At 43.6% G+C, this 19216-nt stretch overlaps 1 protein-coding gene across 1 annotated transcript in view; it reads left to right on the top strand.

The window, feature by feature from the left end:
- The first annotated feature begins 5320 nt into the window (after window positions 1-5320).
- LOC113351628 overlaps window positions 5321-19216 on the top strand; it is a 22335-nt gene continuing 8439 nt past the window's right edge. The window contains exon 1 of the mRNA XM_026595578.1: window positions 5321-5352. Within this exon, the coding sequence (XP_026451363.1) occupies window positions 5321-5352 (32 nt within the window). The remainder of the gene's footprint in view (window positions 5353-19216) is intronic.

Genomic DNA, 19216 nt, shown 5'->3' with positions numbered 1-19216 from the left:
CGACTATGCCACATGTGCCAAGGGCATGCCGCGCCAGCCACCATGCCGTGCCTAAGCCATGCCATGCCAGTCTTCCCTTCACGGCTGCCAAAACGAAGGCGTGCGACAATCAACGACCACCCTTACATCTTAGATGCAAATCTCTGCCGTCCAAGGTCACCAACCAACGCATGGTAACCTTTGGCCCAACGCCAAAACCCTAGTTTGGACGCGCCTAAAACATGCCAAGGCATGCCGACCATGCCACATGTGCCAATGGCATGCCGCGCCTAAGCCATGCCATGCCGTCCTTCCCTTCACGGCTGCCAAAACCAAGGCGTGCGATAATAAACGACCACCCTTCCATCTTAGATGTAAATCTCAGCCGTCCAAGGTCACCAACCAACGCATGGTAATCTTTGTCCCAACGCCAAAACCCTAGTTTGGTCGCTTCTAAAACATGCCAAGGCATGCCGACCATGCCACATGTGACAATGGCATGCCGCGCCTAAGCCATGCCTTTTCGGCCTTCCCTTCACGACTGCCAAAACGAAGGCGTGCGACAATCAACGACCACCCTTCCATCTTAGATTCAAAATCTCGACCGTCGAAGGTCACCACCGAGCCGGCAAGTCTCCTAGCTAAACTTCCCAGACAACAGCAACATGCTACATGTTTTCTATGAAAACACTCGAGACATCAACACATGTCACAAACTGGGGGATGCTCATTGGGTATTGGTTTGGCGGTTTATAGCGTGCGGCGTGCACTACGCCCGTTACAAGACAGTGTCATAAGGATGAGGCGGTTTGTAAATACAGGGAGTAATGGTAAAACGCTTTCTTTTATGGAACATCAATTCCAGGCGTTACCAGTTATCACCTCCTCCCATTTACTCATCCGTTTTCCATTTATTACGAGACCAGAGTACGTTTCACTTCGACTTGTATAAATAGGTCTTACCTATTTCCACCGAACAAAAAGTTCTGGTCAGGAGCATACAACACTCAGAAAAACATTTGCTAGCTTTCCCATATGTTAGCTTCCCACTTTCTGATACAAGTCGTAAAACAACTAGTATTCCAGAATCAACTATTCTGGTCTTAACGCTCTCTTCGCTTCCCTCCCCAAAACCAACCCTTCTCCTTCACTTTGTGACCGAAGCAAGTCTGGAACGACCATTTCTTAGTTTAGGCCGGATTTGTACAGATTGATCTCTCGAATCTAAAGTACTCCCTTGCAGTACATTGTTTAGGGTTTAAATTTGTTTCTCACCCACACACCCGAAATTACCAAAATCAGTAGAAACCATTTTCACCCTCAAACAATTGGCGACCACAGTGGGAGGTCAATATCTTGGTCCAATAAGAATTTCAGAATACGTTTCTCTAACTCAAGAAGATGGTCGTTTTTAGGGTTGAATCCGTGTCCTCAAGTTTCATTCGGGCGAACGGCAATGTTCCTTCTCCCAACACAACATCCAACAACGCAATCGACGAAGGAATTCCGAGGATAACCGACTTGGAACGGATTCAGGAGATCCACACCAAGAACATGGATCTGATGAAAGAAGCGATTAACATCATACTGGACTTCCTCATTAATTTAACAGCGGAGTTGAACGATCCACTTGACCCGGAAACTCCAGCACTGGGGACTAACATCCCAAACGATCACTCCCAAGTCAACATCTTCACTACCAATCAACCAGTAGGCCAGGAAGCGGCCTCACTGGTGGAAAGTTTATTTGAACTTTTACATCTTTCAAGAGATCAACGGATGGAGACGTTCACTGCCATCAATCGAATAGCGTTAAATGCGTCCCTGGTTCCTTCACGCTTGGAAACATCAAGAACGCCAGAGATGTCCATCAACAATATCACGTTTACCGACGATGACATGATGGCATAGGAAGGAATAACCGACCCATATACGTTACAACCCATATCAAGGACGTGGAATTCAAAAGGGCTCTCATCGACACGGGAGCATACCCCAACGTTGTTACCCTCAGGACATTCAGAACGGCCAGGGTACGACCTAACGAAGTCGTGCGACATTCCACTACAATGATCCATTTCGAAGGCAACCAAACCAGCACGTATGGGTACATCAACCTGAATCTATCAGTAGGACCCGTCCAGTCAAAAGTGAGGTTCGAGGTAATCGAAAAGGAACCAGATTACCACATGATACTGGGAAGACCATGGATCCACGACAACAGAATTATTCCTTCGACGTATCACCAATGCTTGAAAACCATGTTGAACGGAGAAGTCGTCCGCGTAGCTGCGTAGTTATCTCCATATGCGCCGATCTGCGACATGGAGATTTTTGAGCCAAGGAAGAGCTCGCAGGACACATCCAACAAGACTCACCACACCTCACTACCAAAGTGGACGACCATTGAAGGAACCGATGGTGTTGCACCGCTTCATGGAGAAACCCGATCTCACATCACCCCTTCGGAAGAGAGAAACGCCGGCCCCCACCTGCCAAGACGGAATTTGGCTCGTACCCATACCAAGAGAGAACGGGCTTTTATCATGGGACATGATGAAAAAGGGAAAACCGTATATCGACGTCGTTGTTAGCAATTAACAAGAGAGACTACCATACAGTCTCTTCGCCCAATGGAACACAAACGCAGTAATGCGCCCCAAGAGGAAATACCTGATGCACCATGACAGCTACAAGACGGGACCATCTCTACCACAGACGAACTTGAGGTTGTTAATATCGGGAGTGAAGAATCCCCGTGACCCATCTCGATCAGCTCGACTCTGTGCACAGACGAACGCGTAAAGCTGGTAAACCTTCTCAAGGAATATCAAGACGTATTCGCATGGACATACGAAGAAATGCCTGGCTTGGATGAGAAGCTGGTCACTCATCATTTACACGTGATACCCGGATCCAAACCGGTCAAGCAAACCTCGAGACAATTTCGGCATGATGTGGGAAGAAAAAATTAAGGTAGAAATTCAAAAGCTACTAGCGGCTGGTTTCATCAAGCCAATTCACCACCCTACTTGGCTGGCCAACATAGTCTCGGTAAAAAAGAAGAACGGCCAGATCAGGTGTTATGTCGATTTTAGAGATTTGAACAAATGTTGTCTTAAAGATGACTTTCCGCTCCCCAACATCGACATGCTGGTAGATGCCACCAGTGGACACGATATGTTCTATTTCATGGATGGATACAACGTCTATAACCAAATAAAGATGTACGAACACGAGGCAAGTAAGACGGATTTTCGAACTCCTCTTGGAAACTTTTACTACACTGTGATGCCTTTCGGTTTGAAAAACGCTGGTGCCACATACCAACGCGCCATGAACACCATTTTTCACTATATGATGCACAAGCAGGTCGAAGATTATGTAGATGACATAGTGATCAAGTCAAAAACTCGGGCAGACCATGCGGAGATTCTAAGAGAAGTGTTCGAAAGATGTCGCGAGTACAAACTGAAGATGAACCCCTTGAAGTGTTCTTTTTGTATCTCTTCGGGAAAGTTCCTAGGTTTCCAGGTGACTGCCGAGGGAATTAAAGTTGACCCAGTCAAAACACAAGCTATCCTCACGATGCCACCACCACGAACCGTGAAACAACTCCAGAGTTTCATGGGTAAAATAAACTACATTCGCCGCTTCATACCAGGATTGGATCAACTCGTTGCTTCGTTTACTCCCTTGCTGAAGAAAGTAGCAGGCTTTGTCTGGACCACACTACAATAGGAGGCGTTCCAGAAGATTCATAAAATGTTATCTTCCTCAGCCATTATGAAATCTCCCATACAAGGAAGATCGCTACACCTCTACACTTCTTTTAGTGACACTGCTATCGGAGCTCTCCTCGCCCAAGAAGATGACGAAGGGATTGAGCATCCCATTTACTACTTCAGTCGAAATTTAAAAGATGCCGAACTCAGATATCCTAAATCGGAAAAGGCGTGCTTAGCTTTGATTCACTCCATATAGAAATTAAGGCATTACTTACTTTCTAATAAAGTGGTGATGATATCTAAGTCCGATCCTGTGAAGTTTCTCCTCTCAAAACCGGCCCTGATAGGAAGGCTGGCCAAATGGCTCCTCCAAATCTCAGAGTTCGACATAACACGCGCTTCCTCGAGATCCATCAAAGGGCAAGCAGTTGCGGATTTACTAGTAGCGTTTCCGAGAGAGAGCACCATGACACTAAACGAGGACCTCCCTGAAGACTTTCCGGAAATCTCTTTCATCCAAGAAGAAACGTGGCTACTATTCTTCGATGGCTCTACTACCCCTAACAACGACACTGGAGGAGCAGGTGTGGTTCTAGTATTCCCAGCCGGTGAAGTCTCCTCGCACTCCTTCAAGTTAGATTTCCCATGCACCAACAATTCAGCAGAATATGAAGTCTTTCTCATCGGGTTGTCCTTGGCTAAACAAGCTGGAGCCACACGTCTAGAAATAAGGGGGGATTCTAAATTACTTGTCAACCAGGTAAACGGAGTATACGCACTGAAGGAAGTAACCTTGGCCCCATACAGAGCCGAGGCACAAAAACTACTAAACTACTTTGCCGACGCGACCATAACACATATTGGGCGCATCAGCAACCGACACGTTGATTGCCTAGCCACGCTAGAATCGAAACTGAAATTTGAAGGTTTTGAGGAAACCCTGATAGTGAAGAGACAAACCGTGGCTTCAACATGGCTTTCACAACCCGAAGAGGATGAAGCTGGCGACTGGAACACCAATTATCCAAGAGCTTAACAGCTCGCTTTCCCAGGGAAAGGTCAGTCTCAAAACCTTACAAAATTTCTTCATACTCCGAGGGGTGTTGTACCATCGAAACACAGACGGTTCCTTGTCAAGATTCCTCGGATAGGGAGAAGCACAACAACAACTCAACCGCGTCCATGTTGAAGTCTGCGGGCAAACATTAGTGGTAACACTCAATCGCCGTTTGCAACGCCTTGGCTACTACTGACCAGAAATGGAGGCTTAATCTCGGTTACGTCAATGAACCTGTTCCAATTGTCAAGCGCCGCCACATCAATTAGAAATTTTCAATATTGGTCACGCTGGAGACTGGCAGGAGCCATACACCCGTTACCTTCGTGACGGTATGCTCCCCACCAATAAGAAGGAGGCAGTCAAGATAAAACAAAGGTCCGAGATATTCGTATTCCACGAAGGAATCTTATATCGTAAAATATTTGGAGGAAGTTCGCTACGATGTTTGGACGAAGCAGAAATCCCAATCATGCTGAAAGAGATGCACGAAGGCGAACATCAAGGAAAACTGAAATTATTCCTTCAGATACACGAGAAATACTACTGGCAAACTATGGAGGATGATGCAGCTGTTTTCATTCAGAGGTGCAAAAATTCCAAATTCACGGAAACCTTATCCATGTACCATCAACTCCCCTGCATTCAATAAGCATTCCGTGACCCTTTTACAACTGGGGACTCGACATCATTGGAAAGATCAACCCGCCGTCCTCAAAGCATCACGAGTACATAATAACAACAACTGAATATTTCACCAAATGGGTCGAAGCCATATCTTTACGAGGGACTAATGGAGCCACGATCGCGGCATTCATTAAGGAGTACATTATCTTCCGATTTGGCGTGCCTAAACACATCATCACCGAAAACGACACTCCTTTTGCAAACAAGCAAGTACGTGAATTACTCGAAGAATATGGAATTAGGCAAGTCTTCTCCACCGTGTACTACCCCCAAGGAAACGGACAGGCTGAGAGTACCAACAAAACTCTGATATGAATCCTCAGTCGGACAGTACACGATAATCCTCGGACATGGCACGAGCAACTGCCAATGGCACTCTGGGCGTATCGGACATCACCAAGAAGTTCCATTGGTGCCTCTCCCTACTCCCTCATTTACGGCTCAGACGCCATCCTACTAGCAGAAGTTAAAATCCCATCAGCTAGGATTGCCGAAGCAAGTGGAGTTCGATGGGATAAAGCTGAAGCATTGAGCGCCAGAGAAGCAGAATTGGACATTATATATTCCAGAAGATCCAAGGCAGAAGATCACGCACGAGCATACAGAAATAGGGTTTCCAGAGCATATAACAAAACAGTGAAGCCCCGGGTTTTTCAAGTGGGAAATTTGGTACTGAAGACTGCCAAACACATCTAACAAGACGCTTTCCCACCAAAATTCTCCGCAAAGTGGGAAGGGACTTATATAGTGACGAAGGCGTACAACAGTGGGTGCTATAAGTTCATTAAAGAAGACGGAGGAAAATTGGAAGCAGTCATCAACGGAAAGTGGCTTAAGGCATACTACGCCTGCCCACCACCTCGCGCCCCGCCATATCACAAACACAGATAGCCAAGCATCTTTCCACTTTTCTTCTACATCTCAATTATCAAGTTCTTTTCCTTTGTTTGATTGAAGCTAATCAATAAAATTCTCTTATTATTTAAAATAAAAAAAAACGATGCAAAAAAAAAGGGGGGGGCACAAAAACATGCTCAATACTCAGAAATAAACCAAACATCTTGCAACTACATAACACATAAAAGCCCATCCAACAGATTGTAATCCCTCAAAAGCATCATCTTTAACCGGCTTTGATACCTTTCAGTCCTACTCTAAGTTCCGGATTGACTCTTCCACCTTCTGTGACTCCATGGCCAGAGCTTTCTCCTCTTCCAAAATAGCTTTCGTAGCAGGAACCACGTCAGCAAAAATACCGGCTCTGTCGACCTTCACAATATTAAGACGATGCCGCAACCAGCTGATAGACACATTTTTGTGTCTAATTTGTCCTCAATGTCTGTATTGTTGGAACTCTATTTTTGTACTAATATCGTGTTTTTATGTATTTTTAGGAAATAAACATTTTTGGAAAATTCGGCTCGAAAAGTTGATTTTGGCACCCGGAGGACAAGTGTTATTCGGACCCTCACTTTTGAATAAGGGGTAACCTAATTACTAAGGGGCACCCCCAGGTCATCCCCAAGGCATCTGTTATTCTCACCCCACTCCAGGATAGGGGGCATATCATCTTCAACCTTTTGAAATTCAAATTTTGGCGGAAAAAATTGTTCTTGAACTGTCGTGGCTAGGGTTGAGGATTTGAAGGTATTCCAGTGAGATTCAACGGCCCAAATTAAATGGGTTTGTTCCTAGGGCCTAGACAGAGCTGGTATGTCTGTTGGATTCGGTCAAATTTGGTTAGATAATCGGTGGTTAGATATTCTCAAATAGGGACGATATTTTATTCTTGGAATTGTTGGATGGAAGAGACGTGCATGGGTTAACTCTATTGGATGGAAACTTCTCCTACATCTCAGAGATGATGCGTGAAAGAGATAAACCAGGAAACAATCCGTAACAAATCAGAGAAATAAATAAAAAATATTTCGGAAAATATTCTTTTTATGGCCGGATATTCTTGGAGTTATTACAAGGATTGGAGTGACCTGTTGTGTATAAATAGGTCCCTAGTGTCGAGCAGAAGGGGTTAACAAGTTTATAGAGAGAATTGGGAGAGGTTTAGAGCACTACAAAGCAAGAAAATCCAAGTTGCAGAGATTCTGGTTCTGCTACTGCTGCTGCTGCTGCTGCGAGGAGGAAGAACATGAAGAACAGACTCTCCAAGACCGTCGTTTATCAACAGTGACATCGACTGTCATCTGTGGGTCGTAGTTTCCCAACGACAACAGTACTTCAGCTCTGTCGTTGATTCTGGACGCCTTCGGTGGGTCGCAAAATCCTGTTGTACATCATTTTCTTGTCTTTCTCTTCATTGTAAAACACTTTTGAGCATCAATGAAATATTTTGAGAGGTTTTCCAACATGATGAGAGGCTAAAATACCTGGTGATTGAGGCAATGGAGGATCTATTCACTCATGTTTGATTGGTAATATTTTTATTTATAATTTCGTTAATTATTTATTTTATTTTATTCACTTGGATAAAAATATAAAAAAAAAGGGATAAAATGGTTTTCTTAATTATTTGTGAATCAGTTTGATGTTTTATGCTTAGAATATATTCTTTGATAAATCATGCTTAAGGATTACAACTTAATATTTGGACACCTTTTAAATTAAAAAGTGATTTAATAAGAAAAAGAGCTTAATAATAATTTCTGAAATATTATTTATAACCAATCAACTTGAAGTAATAGTGAATCCTGAGCCTTAATCTTTCTAAAATCTTGACATTACTATTAATTTCCTTCATTTATTTATTTGTTTAAATCTTAAAAAAAAAAAGAGTTGCCTTCACAAGTTCGAAAAGAACCCAGTTTTCACCACTATCTACAACAACAACAAACTGTGTGCAGGGAAGGACGGTGATTACAATATCACCTCGGCCCCTCGGGTTCGCACACAACATAGGAGTCATGGCCCGAGTCGACGACAACGGTTCATCCCCCGTCTGGTACGGGAGGTAAGTCCAATCGAAACACTCGCGAATCTCCTGTAAGCGAGTTACTGTATTCCTTAAGGTGATCATTGATTGAGGACGAATTTGGACTGTCTTTATTTTCCTAGTAAAGGGAAAGGACAGGCCTAAACAAGATAAGGGTTCGGATTTCATCACCGCTCCCTTCTTGCCCGCTTTAGGAGAACAAAACCTAACGCGAACCCAAGCTTTAAAATCTGATTAGAAAGAGACCTATAGGTTATCGAGCTTGTTAGGAATATTTTTTGAAGGATATTGGTTATTCTTTTAGCATACTTCGAAGTTCATGACGGTTTCTGTGAGTTGAATGCGTGACTGCGCCGCCTTGTACTGCGGTGAGGCCTTGGGTATTAAAGCTCCACTAAGCTTCCCTCGCCTCGATTCAACTTACTTTGACTCGGATTGATTCCATAGGGGTTTTCTTAAATTGTAACGAATTCCCTTTCGAGATATAGAAGCTAGTCTAGAAACAATCTAAGTGAACCATCATGCTTGTTGTTTGCTAGAAATCTCTAGGTTTGTTGTGGTAAAGTCGAGTCAGCCTGCTGTGTGATTGCTAGAACCTTCTTGTTAGGATTTTTATTTCTTTTTGATTTTTTTTAGTGTATGCCCGATTTTTTGATTAGGGCTTGGAAAAGAGATACTCTAGGTCGATTGATTAGCGAAAAACCTAGTAGTTCTTCTGATATAAGCAGGGAGCTCGAAGATTTTTCTTTTGACAGCCTTGTTTTTGGAAACTTCAGTTTTGAGAATTTATCTCTAAGTGACAAAAGTACCCCTAGTACTCTAGTTGTGCCAACGATGGCAACTTTGAAAGATTACATGTTCCCAACTAGGACCAACCGAGCTATGTGCATTAAATTGCCAGCCACTACGGCTGATTTCAAGATAAAACCTAGTATTCTCCAAATGATCCCTATATTCTTAGGAAAAGATGATGAGAACCCCTATTTCCATATTAGGGACTTTGAGGAAATTTGTGGGACAATTAGAATAAAAGACCTTACTGATGAAGTCTTGAAAATTAAGATGTTTCCCTTTTCCTTGAGAGATAAAGCCAAGACCTGGCTGAACAACCTACCATATGAATCCATAGAAACATGGCAGGAACTTATCGCTGCCTTCTATATGAAGTTCTACCCTAAGCATAAAACTGCAACTGTTAGGCAGAAAATTAGTGCTAGTGTGCAACAAGAGGGAGAATCTCTTTATAGATTTTTAGAGAGATTCAATGATCTCCTATCTCAGTGTCCTCATCATGGATTTGATAAGATGAAACTATTACAAATTATTTATGATGGTTTAGACTATTCGACCAAAGCCATGGTTGAGTCTATGTGCGCTGGTGAGTTCACTAGTAAAAATGCTGATGATGCTTTTACCTTCTTAGAAGTTATCGTTGAAAAATCCCAACAGCGGGAATCTTGTGTTGAACCCCCTAAAAAACTCTTGGTCAATAAAAGTAGCACCAATATGGTAGATACGAGTTTTGCATCTGATGCTAAGTTTGCTGCTTTGTCTAGAAGGTTAGAGGCTTTGGAAATGGGTCAGTCTAAAAATAAGTCCCTTATTGAACCTAATAGAGCCTCTAAAGTCTCTAGTTGTGGAATAGAGCCTGATAATTCATTTTGGGAAGGTCAGGTTAGTGAAGAGCAAGCTCATGCTGTCTATAAAAATGCTAGGTTTGAGAACTGTCAGAAGTTTTACCCCTACTCAGAGACCTACAACCCTGGTTGGAGAAACCATCCTAATTTCTCTTGGTCTAAGGGCCAGAATCAAGCCCAGTCTAGTAATTCTTAGCCTCCCCCAGGTTTTGGTTATACTAAGAACTCTTCAGGACAGACCCAGAACCCATCTGAGAATAAAATAACTAGCTTAGAGGAAACCCTTAGTATATTAAGGAAGAGCCAGGAAATGCTATCACAAAGCCAGGAAATATTAGTAAAAAGCCAGGGTAATTTTCAAGAGGAAACCAAACAGAATTTTAAGAATAGTGCCCAGTCTTTTGCTAAATTAGAACTTCAAGTTGGGCAAATAGCTAAGTATATTAATGAGAGAGAGGAAGGAAGGTTCCCTAGTCATACTGATCCTAACCCTAGAGGAAAGAAATCGTACAGTCATGTTAACTATGTTACGACCCTTAGGAGTGGAAGGAGAGTTGATAATAAGGTCGACATACCTGAAAGTGAACATGTTGTAGTTCACCCGTCTGAACCAGAGAATGAAGAGACTGATAGAGTCTCTAAAGAGACCAATGAGGGTCATGTTGAGTCTGATTTTGTTCCCAGAGCCCCGTTCCCCCGGCTGCTAGTTCCGACTAAGAGGGAGTCCAACTTTAATGATATATTGGAGGTTTTTAAGCAGGTTAATATCAACCTTCCATTATTAGATGAAATTAGGCAGATTCCCTCTTATGCCAAGTTCCTTAAGGACTTGTGTACGTGAAAGCGTAAGCTCAGTGTCCAGAAGAAAGCCTTCATAGCTAGTCACGTGAGTTCTATTATTCAGAATACCACTACTCCTAAGTATAAAGACCCAGGGTCCCCTAGCATTGCTTGTACAATAGGTAAGTACCGTGTTGAGAAAACGTTTCTTGACTTAGGAGCCAGTGTGAACTTACTGCCATACCATGTGTACCTTAATCTAGGACTTGGTGAGATAAAACCTACACAGATGACACTTCAGTTAGCTGATAGGTCCGTTAAAATTCCTCGTGGTGTGATCGAGGATGTTGTCATAGAGGTCGACAAGTTTATATATCCGGTGGATTTTGTTATCCTAGATAACCAACCTATCCCTGACCCAGATAACCAAATACCAGTGATTTTAGGTCGCCCCTTTTTAGTTACATCTAATGCGATCATTAACTGTCGAAATGGTATTATGAATTTGTCTTTTGGTAATATGACTATTGAGCTGAACATTTTTAATATTAGTAAGCTACCCTCTGAGCTAGATGACACGTGCATTGAAGAGGTCAACATGATAGGAACCTTAGTTCCGAAGTCTGTACCAAACACCGAATCGGAAGATCCATTAGAGAGTTGTCTAGCCCGTTTTAGCATGGATTTCGACGATGATAGCAACATTGAACAAGTAAATGCTCTGTTGGATTCTATTCCTATGTTAGATACCGATAGATGGAAATCTAGGTTTGAACCATTACTAGCTACCGAATCTACCTTAAGCCCTTATTTCGAAGAGCCTAAAGATCCTCCTAAGTTGGACCCCAATTATGCATTTGTAGGCCCATCTGATATTTTGCCTATAAATTCCGATTTGGATAGTGATCATGAGATTAGGCCAGTAACCGTGCTTCAACACAATAAGGAAACTCTAGGGATGACCATAGAGGATATGAAACATATAAGTCCTACAGCTAGTATACCTCAAAAGAATTTAGAGGATGAACCACCTGAATACAACTCAGAGAAAGCAATTGACCTTTTTCAGGAACCGGATGGTCTAGAAATTAGGAATATTGTGACTAGTTTATCTAGGGACACCCAAAACCCTAAGTTTGGGGGTAGTGAACTAGAAGAAGCTCTAGAGTATTTTAAATACTCTTCGGATCCGGAAATTCAAGCCATAGTTAAAGGTCTTACGGAGAATAGTGATTACCCTAAATTTGTGGGTAGAGATTGTCAATTATCCCCAGTAGAAGTCCCTAACTTGGGACTCAAGCCTAGTGTATCTGAGGTATCGCTTGAGTCTATTCAGACTCCACAACCTGATCCGCCTGATACTGTTCAGGAGGAAATCCATATATTAGAAACCCGTTTTTCGGATGAATCTATTTTTCAAGACACTCTTATGAAGCCCAACTAGAGGCTCTGGATAGATCCGGTTGTCTTGCAAGAAACCTTAGATGGGGATGTGCTCCTTCTGTTCATTTTTCTGAGCTAGTGCAGTTGTCTCATATTGGTGTTAGCTCTATTTGGTATTATGGACCCACAACTTTTTCGGCTATTGGTATATGACTTTGGAAGGTGAAGATCCTTTTTGAGGTATTTGATGTCTGGCTGAAGACTTTAAACTTAGCACTTCTTGGGAGGTAACATAATCTCACGCAACACGGTAATATCTTTCCTCAACCCTTTTTGCTTCAAGTGGTAACAATTTCTCCTCGTTCATGTTGTTAATTTTATCATTGGAAAAATTGAGGACAATGTTAGATTTAAGTTTGGGGGTATGGGAAAATCTTTTAGTTGCAATAAATAAACTCCAGAGCCTAGAAATTTATGCGTATTCAGGATGGCACTAACTAATCTAAGTGGATGGAAAAATCTTGGTTGTAGGAGTTGAGGAACCAATCTGATTAGATGGAAACATCTATAGAGTCTATTCATAAAAGCACAGAGCTCAGGTGTTAGAAATAACATGATAGTTGCACCATATCTCGTTGAGTCCTTTTCACTTCTATTTTTATTTTGTTTTTAAAGTATGTTTCTCTAAGTGATAGGTGGGGCCCACGATTCAAGTTTTTACCAATGCTAGGGTGAATTAGAGTGATTGAGATACCATGAAATTTTTTTTTTTTGAGACCAGACCATTTGACCAAAAGGAATAAATTCAATAAAGTCGACCACTGGTACCCTTGTATATGCCAGTTGTGTTGACCTAGAGTTAGGTTATCGACCACTGGTTCCCTTGTATATGCCAGTGTGTTGATATTAGTCAGACTAGTATCTCAATCCATTAGGATAGGTTCATTTTGGCGGAGGCCTTCAGACAGATATGGGAAACGTCGTTCACTTAGTAAACATCAAAACCATCTATGTTTTTCTATATCCATCTCTTAATCTTTCCATGTGATTAGTTTGACTCCAAATATGATGTCCATAGTGCAACTATCTGAGTAGAGCTTTGTCACTTATATATGAATTTTAGTATGCTTGAGTGCAAACTCGTGTACATCAATTGGAATTTCGCATCAGGGTACTTCCTCTTGTAGTCAATAAGTATGCCAACCAAGGAGATTCTTTAGTGCCTTCCAAGGTTCGTTGTAGATAGCTAGGGTATGTAGTATAAAGGTTTTGTGGGTACACCTCTGGTAAACCCTCCGGAGACAACACTCCGCTACTAGGGCCACCTAGTGGTTTAACGGCTTGCTGCACGTGCTAAGTGTAGTCATTTTACTTTCTAGATTAGATTTGCTCGAGGACTAGCAAATAATAAGTTTGGGGGTATTTGATAGACACATTTTTGTGTCTAATTTGTCCTCAGTGTTGGATTGTTGGAACTCTATTTTTGTAATAATATTGTGTTTTTATGTATTTTTAGGAAATAAACATTTTTGGAAAATTCGGCTCGAAAAGTTGATTTTGGCACCCGGAGGACAAGTGTTATTCGGACTCTCGCTTTTGGATAAGGGGTAACCTAATTACTAAGGGGCACCCCCAGGTCATCCCCAAGGCATCTGCTATTCGCACCCCACTCCAGGATAGGGGGCATATCATCTTCAACCTTTTGAAATTCAAATTTTGGCGGAAAAAATTGTTCTTGAACTGTCGTGGCTAGGGTTGAGGATTTGAAGGTATTCCAGTGAGATTCAACGGCCCAAATTAAATGGGTTTGTTCCTAGGGCCTAGACAGAGCTGGTATGTCTGTTGGATTCGGTCAAATTTGGTTAGATAATCGGTGGGAATCAAAACAGGGAAGATATTCTCAAATAGGGAAGATATTTTATTCTTGGAATTGTTGGATGGAAGAGACGTGCATGGGTTAACTCTATTGGATGGAAACTTCTCCTACAACTCAGAGATGATGCGTGAAAGAGATAAACCAGGAAACAATCCGTAACAAATCAGAGAAATAAGTAAAAAATATTTCGGAAAATATTCTTTTTATGGCCGGATATTCTTGGAGTTATTACAAGGATTGTAGTGACCTGTTGTGTATAAATAGGTCCCTAGTGTCGAGCAGAAGGGGTTATCAAGTTTATAGAGAGAATTGGGAGAGGTTTAGAGCACTACAAAGCAAGAAAATCCAAGTTGCAGAGATTCTGGTTCTGCTACTGCTGCGAGGAGGAATAACGTGAAGAACAGACTCTCCAAGACCGTCGTTTATTAACAGTGACATCGACTGTCATCTGTGGGTCGTAGTTTCCCAACGACAACAGCACTCCAGCTCTGTCGTTGATTCTGGACGCCTTCGGTGGGTCGCAAAGTCATGTTTTACATCATTTTCTTGTCTTTCTCTTCATTGTAAAACACTTTTGAGCATCAATGAAATATTTTGAGAGGTTTTCCAACATGATGAGAGGCTAAAATACCTGGTGATTGAGGCAATGGAGGATCTATTCACTCATGTTTGATTGGTAATATTTTTATTTATAATTTCGTTAATTATTTATTTTATTTAATTCACTTGGATAAAAATATAAAAAAAAAGGGGTAAAATGGTTTTCTTAATTATTTGTGAATCAGTTTGATGTTTTATGCTTAGAATATATTCTTTGATAAATCATGCTTAAGGATTACAACTTAATATTTGGACACCTTTTAAATTAAAAAGTGATTTAATAAGAAAAAGAGCTTAATAATAATTTCTGAAATATTATTTATAACCAATCAACTTGAAGTAATAGTGAATCCTGAGCCTTAATCTTTCTAAAATCTTGACATTACTATTAATTTTCTTCATTTATTTATTTGTTTAAATCTTAAAAAGAAAAAGAGTTACCTTTACAAGTTCGAAAAGAACCCTGTTTTCACCACTATCTACAACAACATTTGAAAATACATCACCAGCTATTGTTGAACTTCAGGAATTCACAGGTAGACACCATGTTCTCCCACTTTTGAATAGTTGGTTCTGCGACAACACGTATAGACATACTTTCCATTTCGGAGACCATTGGCAAGAGACAATTCACCGTGGAAACTAAAGCAGACGAACAATATTGCACCACACTCATGGTGGAGATGTGGCCATATATCCTCCATATCTTTGTGTAAAGAGTCACAAATTCTTTCCGCACCAGAAACCAACCGACGTTTCGGTAATTAGAGGAGAGACACCTCATGCGGGTTCCGAACGACAAACCTTCATTGGGATACTCATGAGAAGAAATTCCTAAGTCGGCGTTCTCCAGATCTTCAGCGATTGGTGGGATCGGGCTCGAAGGAAAAGGGGTAACCAAATTATCCTCATCAATGATGGTGACGCATGCTCCGACAGGATATCTCTACACATAAGAGAAAACTTTTGTCATTCATCAGCAAACAATGAAACATCTGTCGGTCGATGAAAACATACCGGTATAATCTTCTTGACTCGAGCGACCCGGATGGGGGAATTGTTGCAAGAGTCAGGCCTCACGCATTTGACTAGAGAATCTAGCTGGATCGAGGATGATTCACTTATGATTGACATGATGAAGAGATATAGAATCAAAAAGAGGAAATCTCTGTTGTAAAACGGGGAAGACGATGCCGCTTCTCCGGCATAAATACCGTGGAAACCCTAAAGGAAGAAAGATAAACAGAGGCTGAGTAAACATATCCTGATTACATCACGGCCGGAAAATCAGCCTTGAACAAAACCCATCACTAAAACCATAATGAAATCCAAACAAAGAAAACACGAGGGTGTGATACTTTGGCATTTGAATAAGGAAATGATTTCTTATTCGAACTACGTGTGGAAAGAGGCAACTAGGCACACAATGGCAAGCTTCACGGTATCAACACGCCACGCAAACGCCCAAGCCACGCCATGCCGACGCCCAAGTCACGCCGTGCCAACATACACGCCAAATCTGCGGCAACAGCTCCCTTCCAAACCACACCAACACCAACAACTCGCCAAGCCAGCGTCTCATTGTTCCCTAACCCAGCCAAGACGACGCATGACCAGACTAAGCCGATGATCTTCATCTCACCACCTCACGGTCTACACCAGAAGTAGAATCTATGCAAGGCCGCTGAACACGAGAATCACCAAACTCTCTTTACCTCTCGAAAAAGGTTAGTCGGGCCTTCTTGACCATCTTTTCACGACTTGTCGCTTCGATTTTTTTCATCGCCTGTCACCATCTTATGCTTACCTCACAACAATGCTCCCGTTCCGAGCTAAGTAGGGGACTTAATGTTGATGGTGCTTTTTAGCTTAGGGTTAAAATCGTAAAAGCGCACATCTGACATGACGTCATTATGAACATTAACGCATTTATTAGACCAATTAGCATGCCTACGTAAGAATTACCAGGGTACCTTTTTTTTATGTGTCATGTTCCACGGCAGAACCCTTAACATTGACTGACATCATCTATGCCAAACCCTAATTCTCATGCTACCGTGCCAATGGAAAACCACGCCAGCCACGTCTCCGCGCCAAGGCATGCCAACCATGCCAGCCGAATCACCTTGCCAGCCACGTATCCGCACCAAGGCATGCCAACCATGCCAGCCGCACCACCGTGCCAATGGCAAACCATGACAGCCATGTCTCCGCGCCAAGGCATGCCAACCATGCCAGCCACGTCTCCGCGCCAAGGAATGCCAACCATGCTAGCCGCAACAATGTGCCAATGGCATGCCGCGCCTAAGCCATGCCATGCCGGCCTTCCCTTCCCGGCTGCCAAAACGAAGGCGTGCGACAATCAACAACCATCGTTCCATCTTATATGCAAATCTCAGCCGTCCAAGGTCACCAACCAACGCATGGTAACCTTTGGCCCAACGCCAAAACCCTAGTTTGGTCGCGCCTAAAACATGCCAAGGCATGCCGACCATGCCAAATGTGCCAATGGCATGCCGCGCCTAAGCCATGCCATGCAGTCCTTCCCTTCACGGCTGCCAAAACAAAGGCGTACGACAATCAACGACCACCCTTCAATCTTAGATACAAATCTCAGCCGTCCAAGGTCACCAACCAACGCATGGTAATCTTTGGCCCAACGCAAAAATCCTAGTTTGGTCGCGCCTAAAACATGCCACATGTGCCAATGGCATGCCGCGCCAGCCACCTTACCGCGCCTAAGACATGCCATGCCGGCCTTCCCTTCACGGCTGCCAAAACGAAGGCGCGCGACAATCAACGGCCACCCTTCCATCTTAGATGCAAATCTCAGCCGTTCAAGGTCACTAACCAATGCATGGTAACCTTTGTCCCAACGCCAAACCCTAGTTTGGCCGCGCCAAAAATATGCCAAGGCATGCTGACCATGCAACATGTGCTAGTGGCATGCCGCGCCTAAGCCATGCCATGTCGGCCTTCCCTTCACGGCTGCCAAAACGAAGGCGTGCAACAATCAACGGCCACCCTTCCATCTTATAAGCAAATCTTAGCCGTCCAAGGTCACCAACCAACGGATGGTAACCTTTGGCCCAACTCCAAAACCTTAGTTTGGCCGCGCCTAAAACATGCCAAGGCATGCCGACCATGCCACATGTGCCAATGGCATGCCGCGCCAACCACCTTGCCGCGCCTAAGCCATGCCATGCCGGTCTTCCCTTCACGGATGCCAAAACGAAGGCGGCGACAATCAACGGCCACCCTTCCTTCTTAGATCCAAATCTTAGCCGTCCAAGGTCACCAACCAACACATGGTAACCTTTGGCCCAACGCCAAAACCCTAGTTTGGTCGCGCCTAAAACATGCCAAGGCATGCCGACCATGCCAAATGTGCCAATGGCATGTCGCGCCTAAGCCATGCCATTCCGTCCCTCCCTTCACGGCTGCCAAAACTAAGGCGTGCGACAATCAACGACCACCCTTCCTTCTTAGATCCAAATCTTAGCCGTCCAAGGTCACAAACCAACGCATGGAAACCTTTGGCCCAACGCCAAAATCCTAGTTTGGTCGCGCCTAAAACATGCCAAGGCATGCCGACCATGCCACATGTGCCAATGGCATGCCACGCCAACCACCTTGCCGCGCCTAAGCCATGCCATGACGGCCTTCCCTTCATGACTGCCTAAACGAAGGCGTGCGACAATCAACGGCCACCCTTCCATCTTAGATGCAAATCTCTGTCGTCCAAGGTCACCAACCAACGTATGGTAACCTTTGGCCCAACGCCAAAACCCTAGTTTGGTCGCGCCTAAAACATACCAAGGCATGCCGACCATGCCACATGTGCCAATGGCATGCCACGCCATCCACCTTGCCGTGCCTAAGCCATGCCATGCCGGCCTTTTATTCACGACTGCCAAAACGAAGGCGTGCGACAATCAACGGCCACCCTTCCATCTTAGATGCAAATCTCAGCCTTCCAAGGTCACCAAAAAATGCATGGTAACCTTTGGCCCAACGCCAAAACCATAGTTTGGCCGCGCCTAAAACATTCCAAGGCATGCCGACCATGCCACATGTGCCAATGGCATGTCGCGCCTAAGCCATGCCATTCCGTCCTTCCCTTCACGGCTGCCAAAACTAAGGCGTGCGACAATCAACGACCACCCTTCCTTATTAGATCCAAATCTTAGCCGTCCAAGGTCACAAACCAACGCATGGAAACCTTTGGCCCAACGCCAAAATCCTAGTTTGGTCGCGCCTAAAACATGCCAAGGCATGCTGACCATGCCACATGTGCCAATATCATGCCACGCCAACCACCTTGCCGCGCCTAAGCCATGCCATGACGGCCTTCCCTTCACGACTGCCTAAACGAAGGCGTGCGACAATCAACGGCCACCCTTCCATCTTAGATGCAAATCTCTGCCGTCCAAGGTCACCAACCAACGTATGGTAACCTTTGGCCCAACGCCAAAACCCTAGTTTGGTCGCGCCTAAAACATACCAAGGCATGCCGACCATGCCACATGTGCCAATGGCATG

The sequence above is a fragment of the Papaver somniferum genome, chromosome 2 (genome assembly GCF_003573695.1).
Source record: "Papaver somniferum cultivar HN1 chromosome 2, ASM357369v1, whole genome shotgun sequence".
NCBI lineage: Eukaryota > Viridiplantae > Streptophyta > Magnoliopsida > Ranunculales > Papaveraceae > Papaver > Papaver somniferum.
The sequence above is the reverse complement of the archived record's forward strand: the minus strand, read 5'-3'. Positions and strand labels throughout refer to the sequence as shown.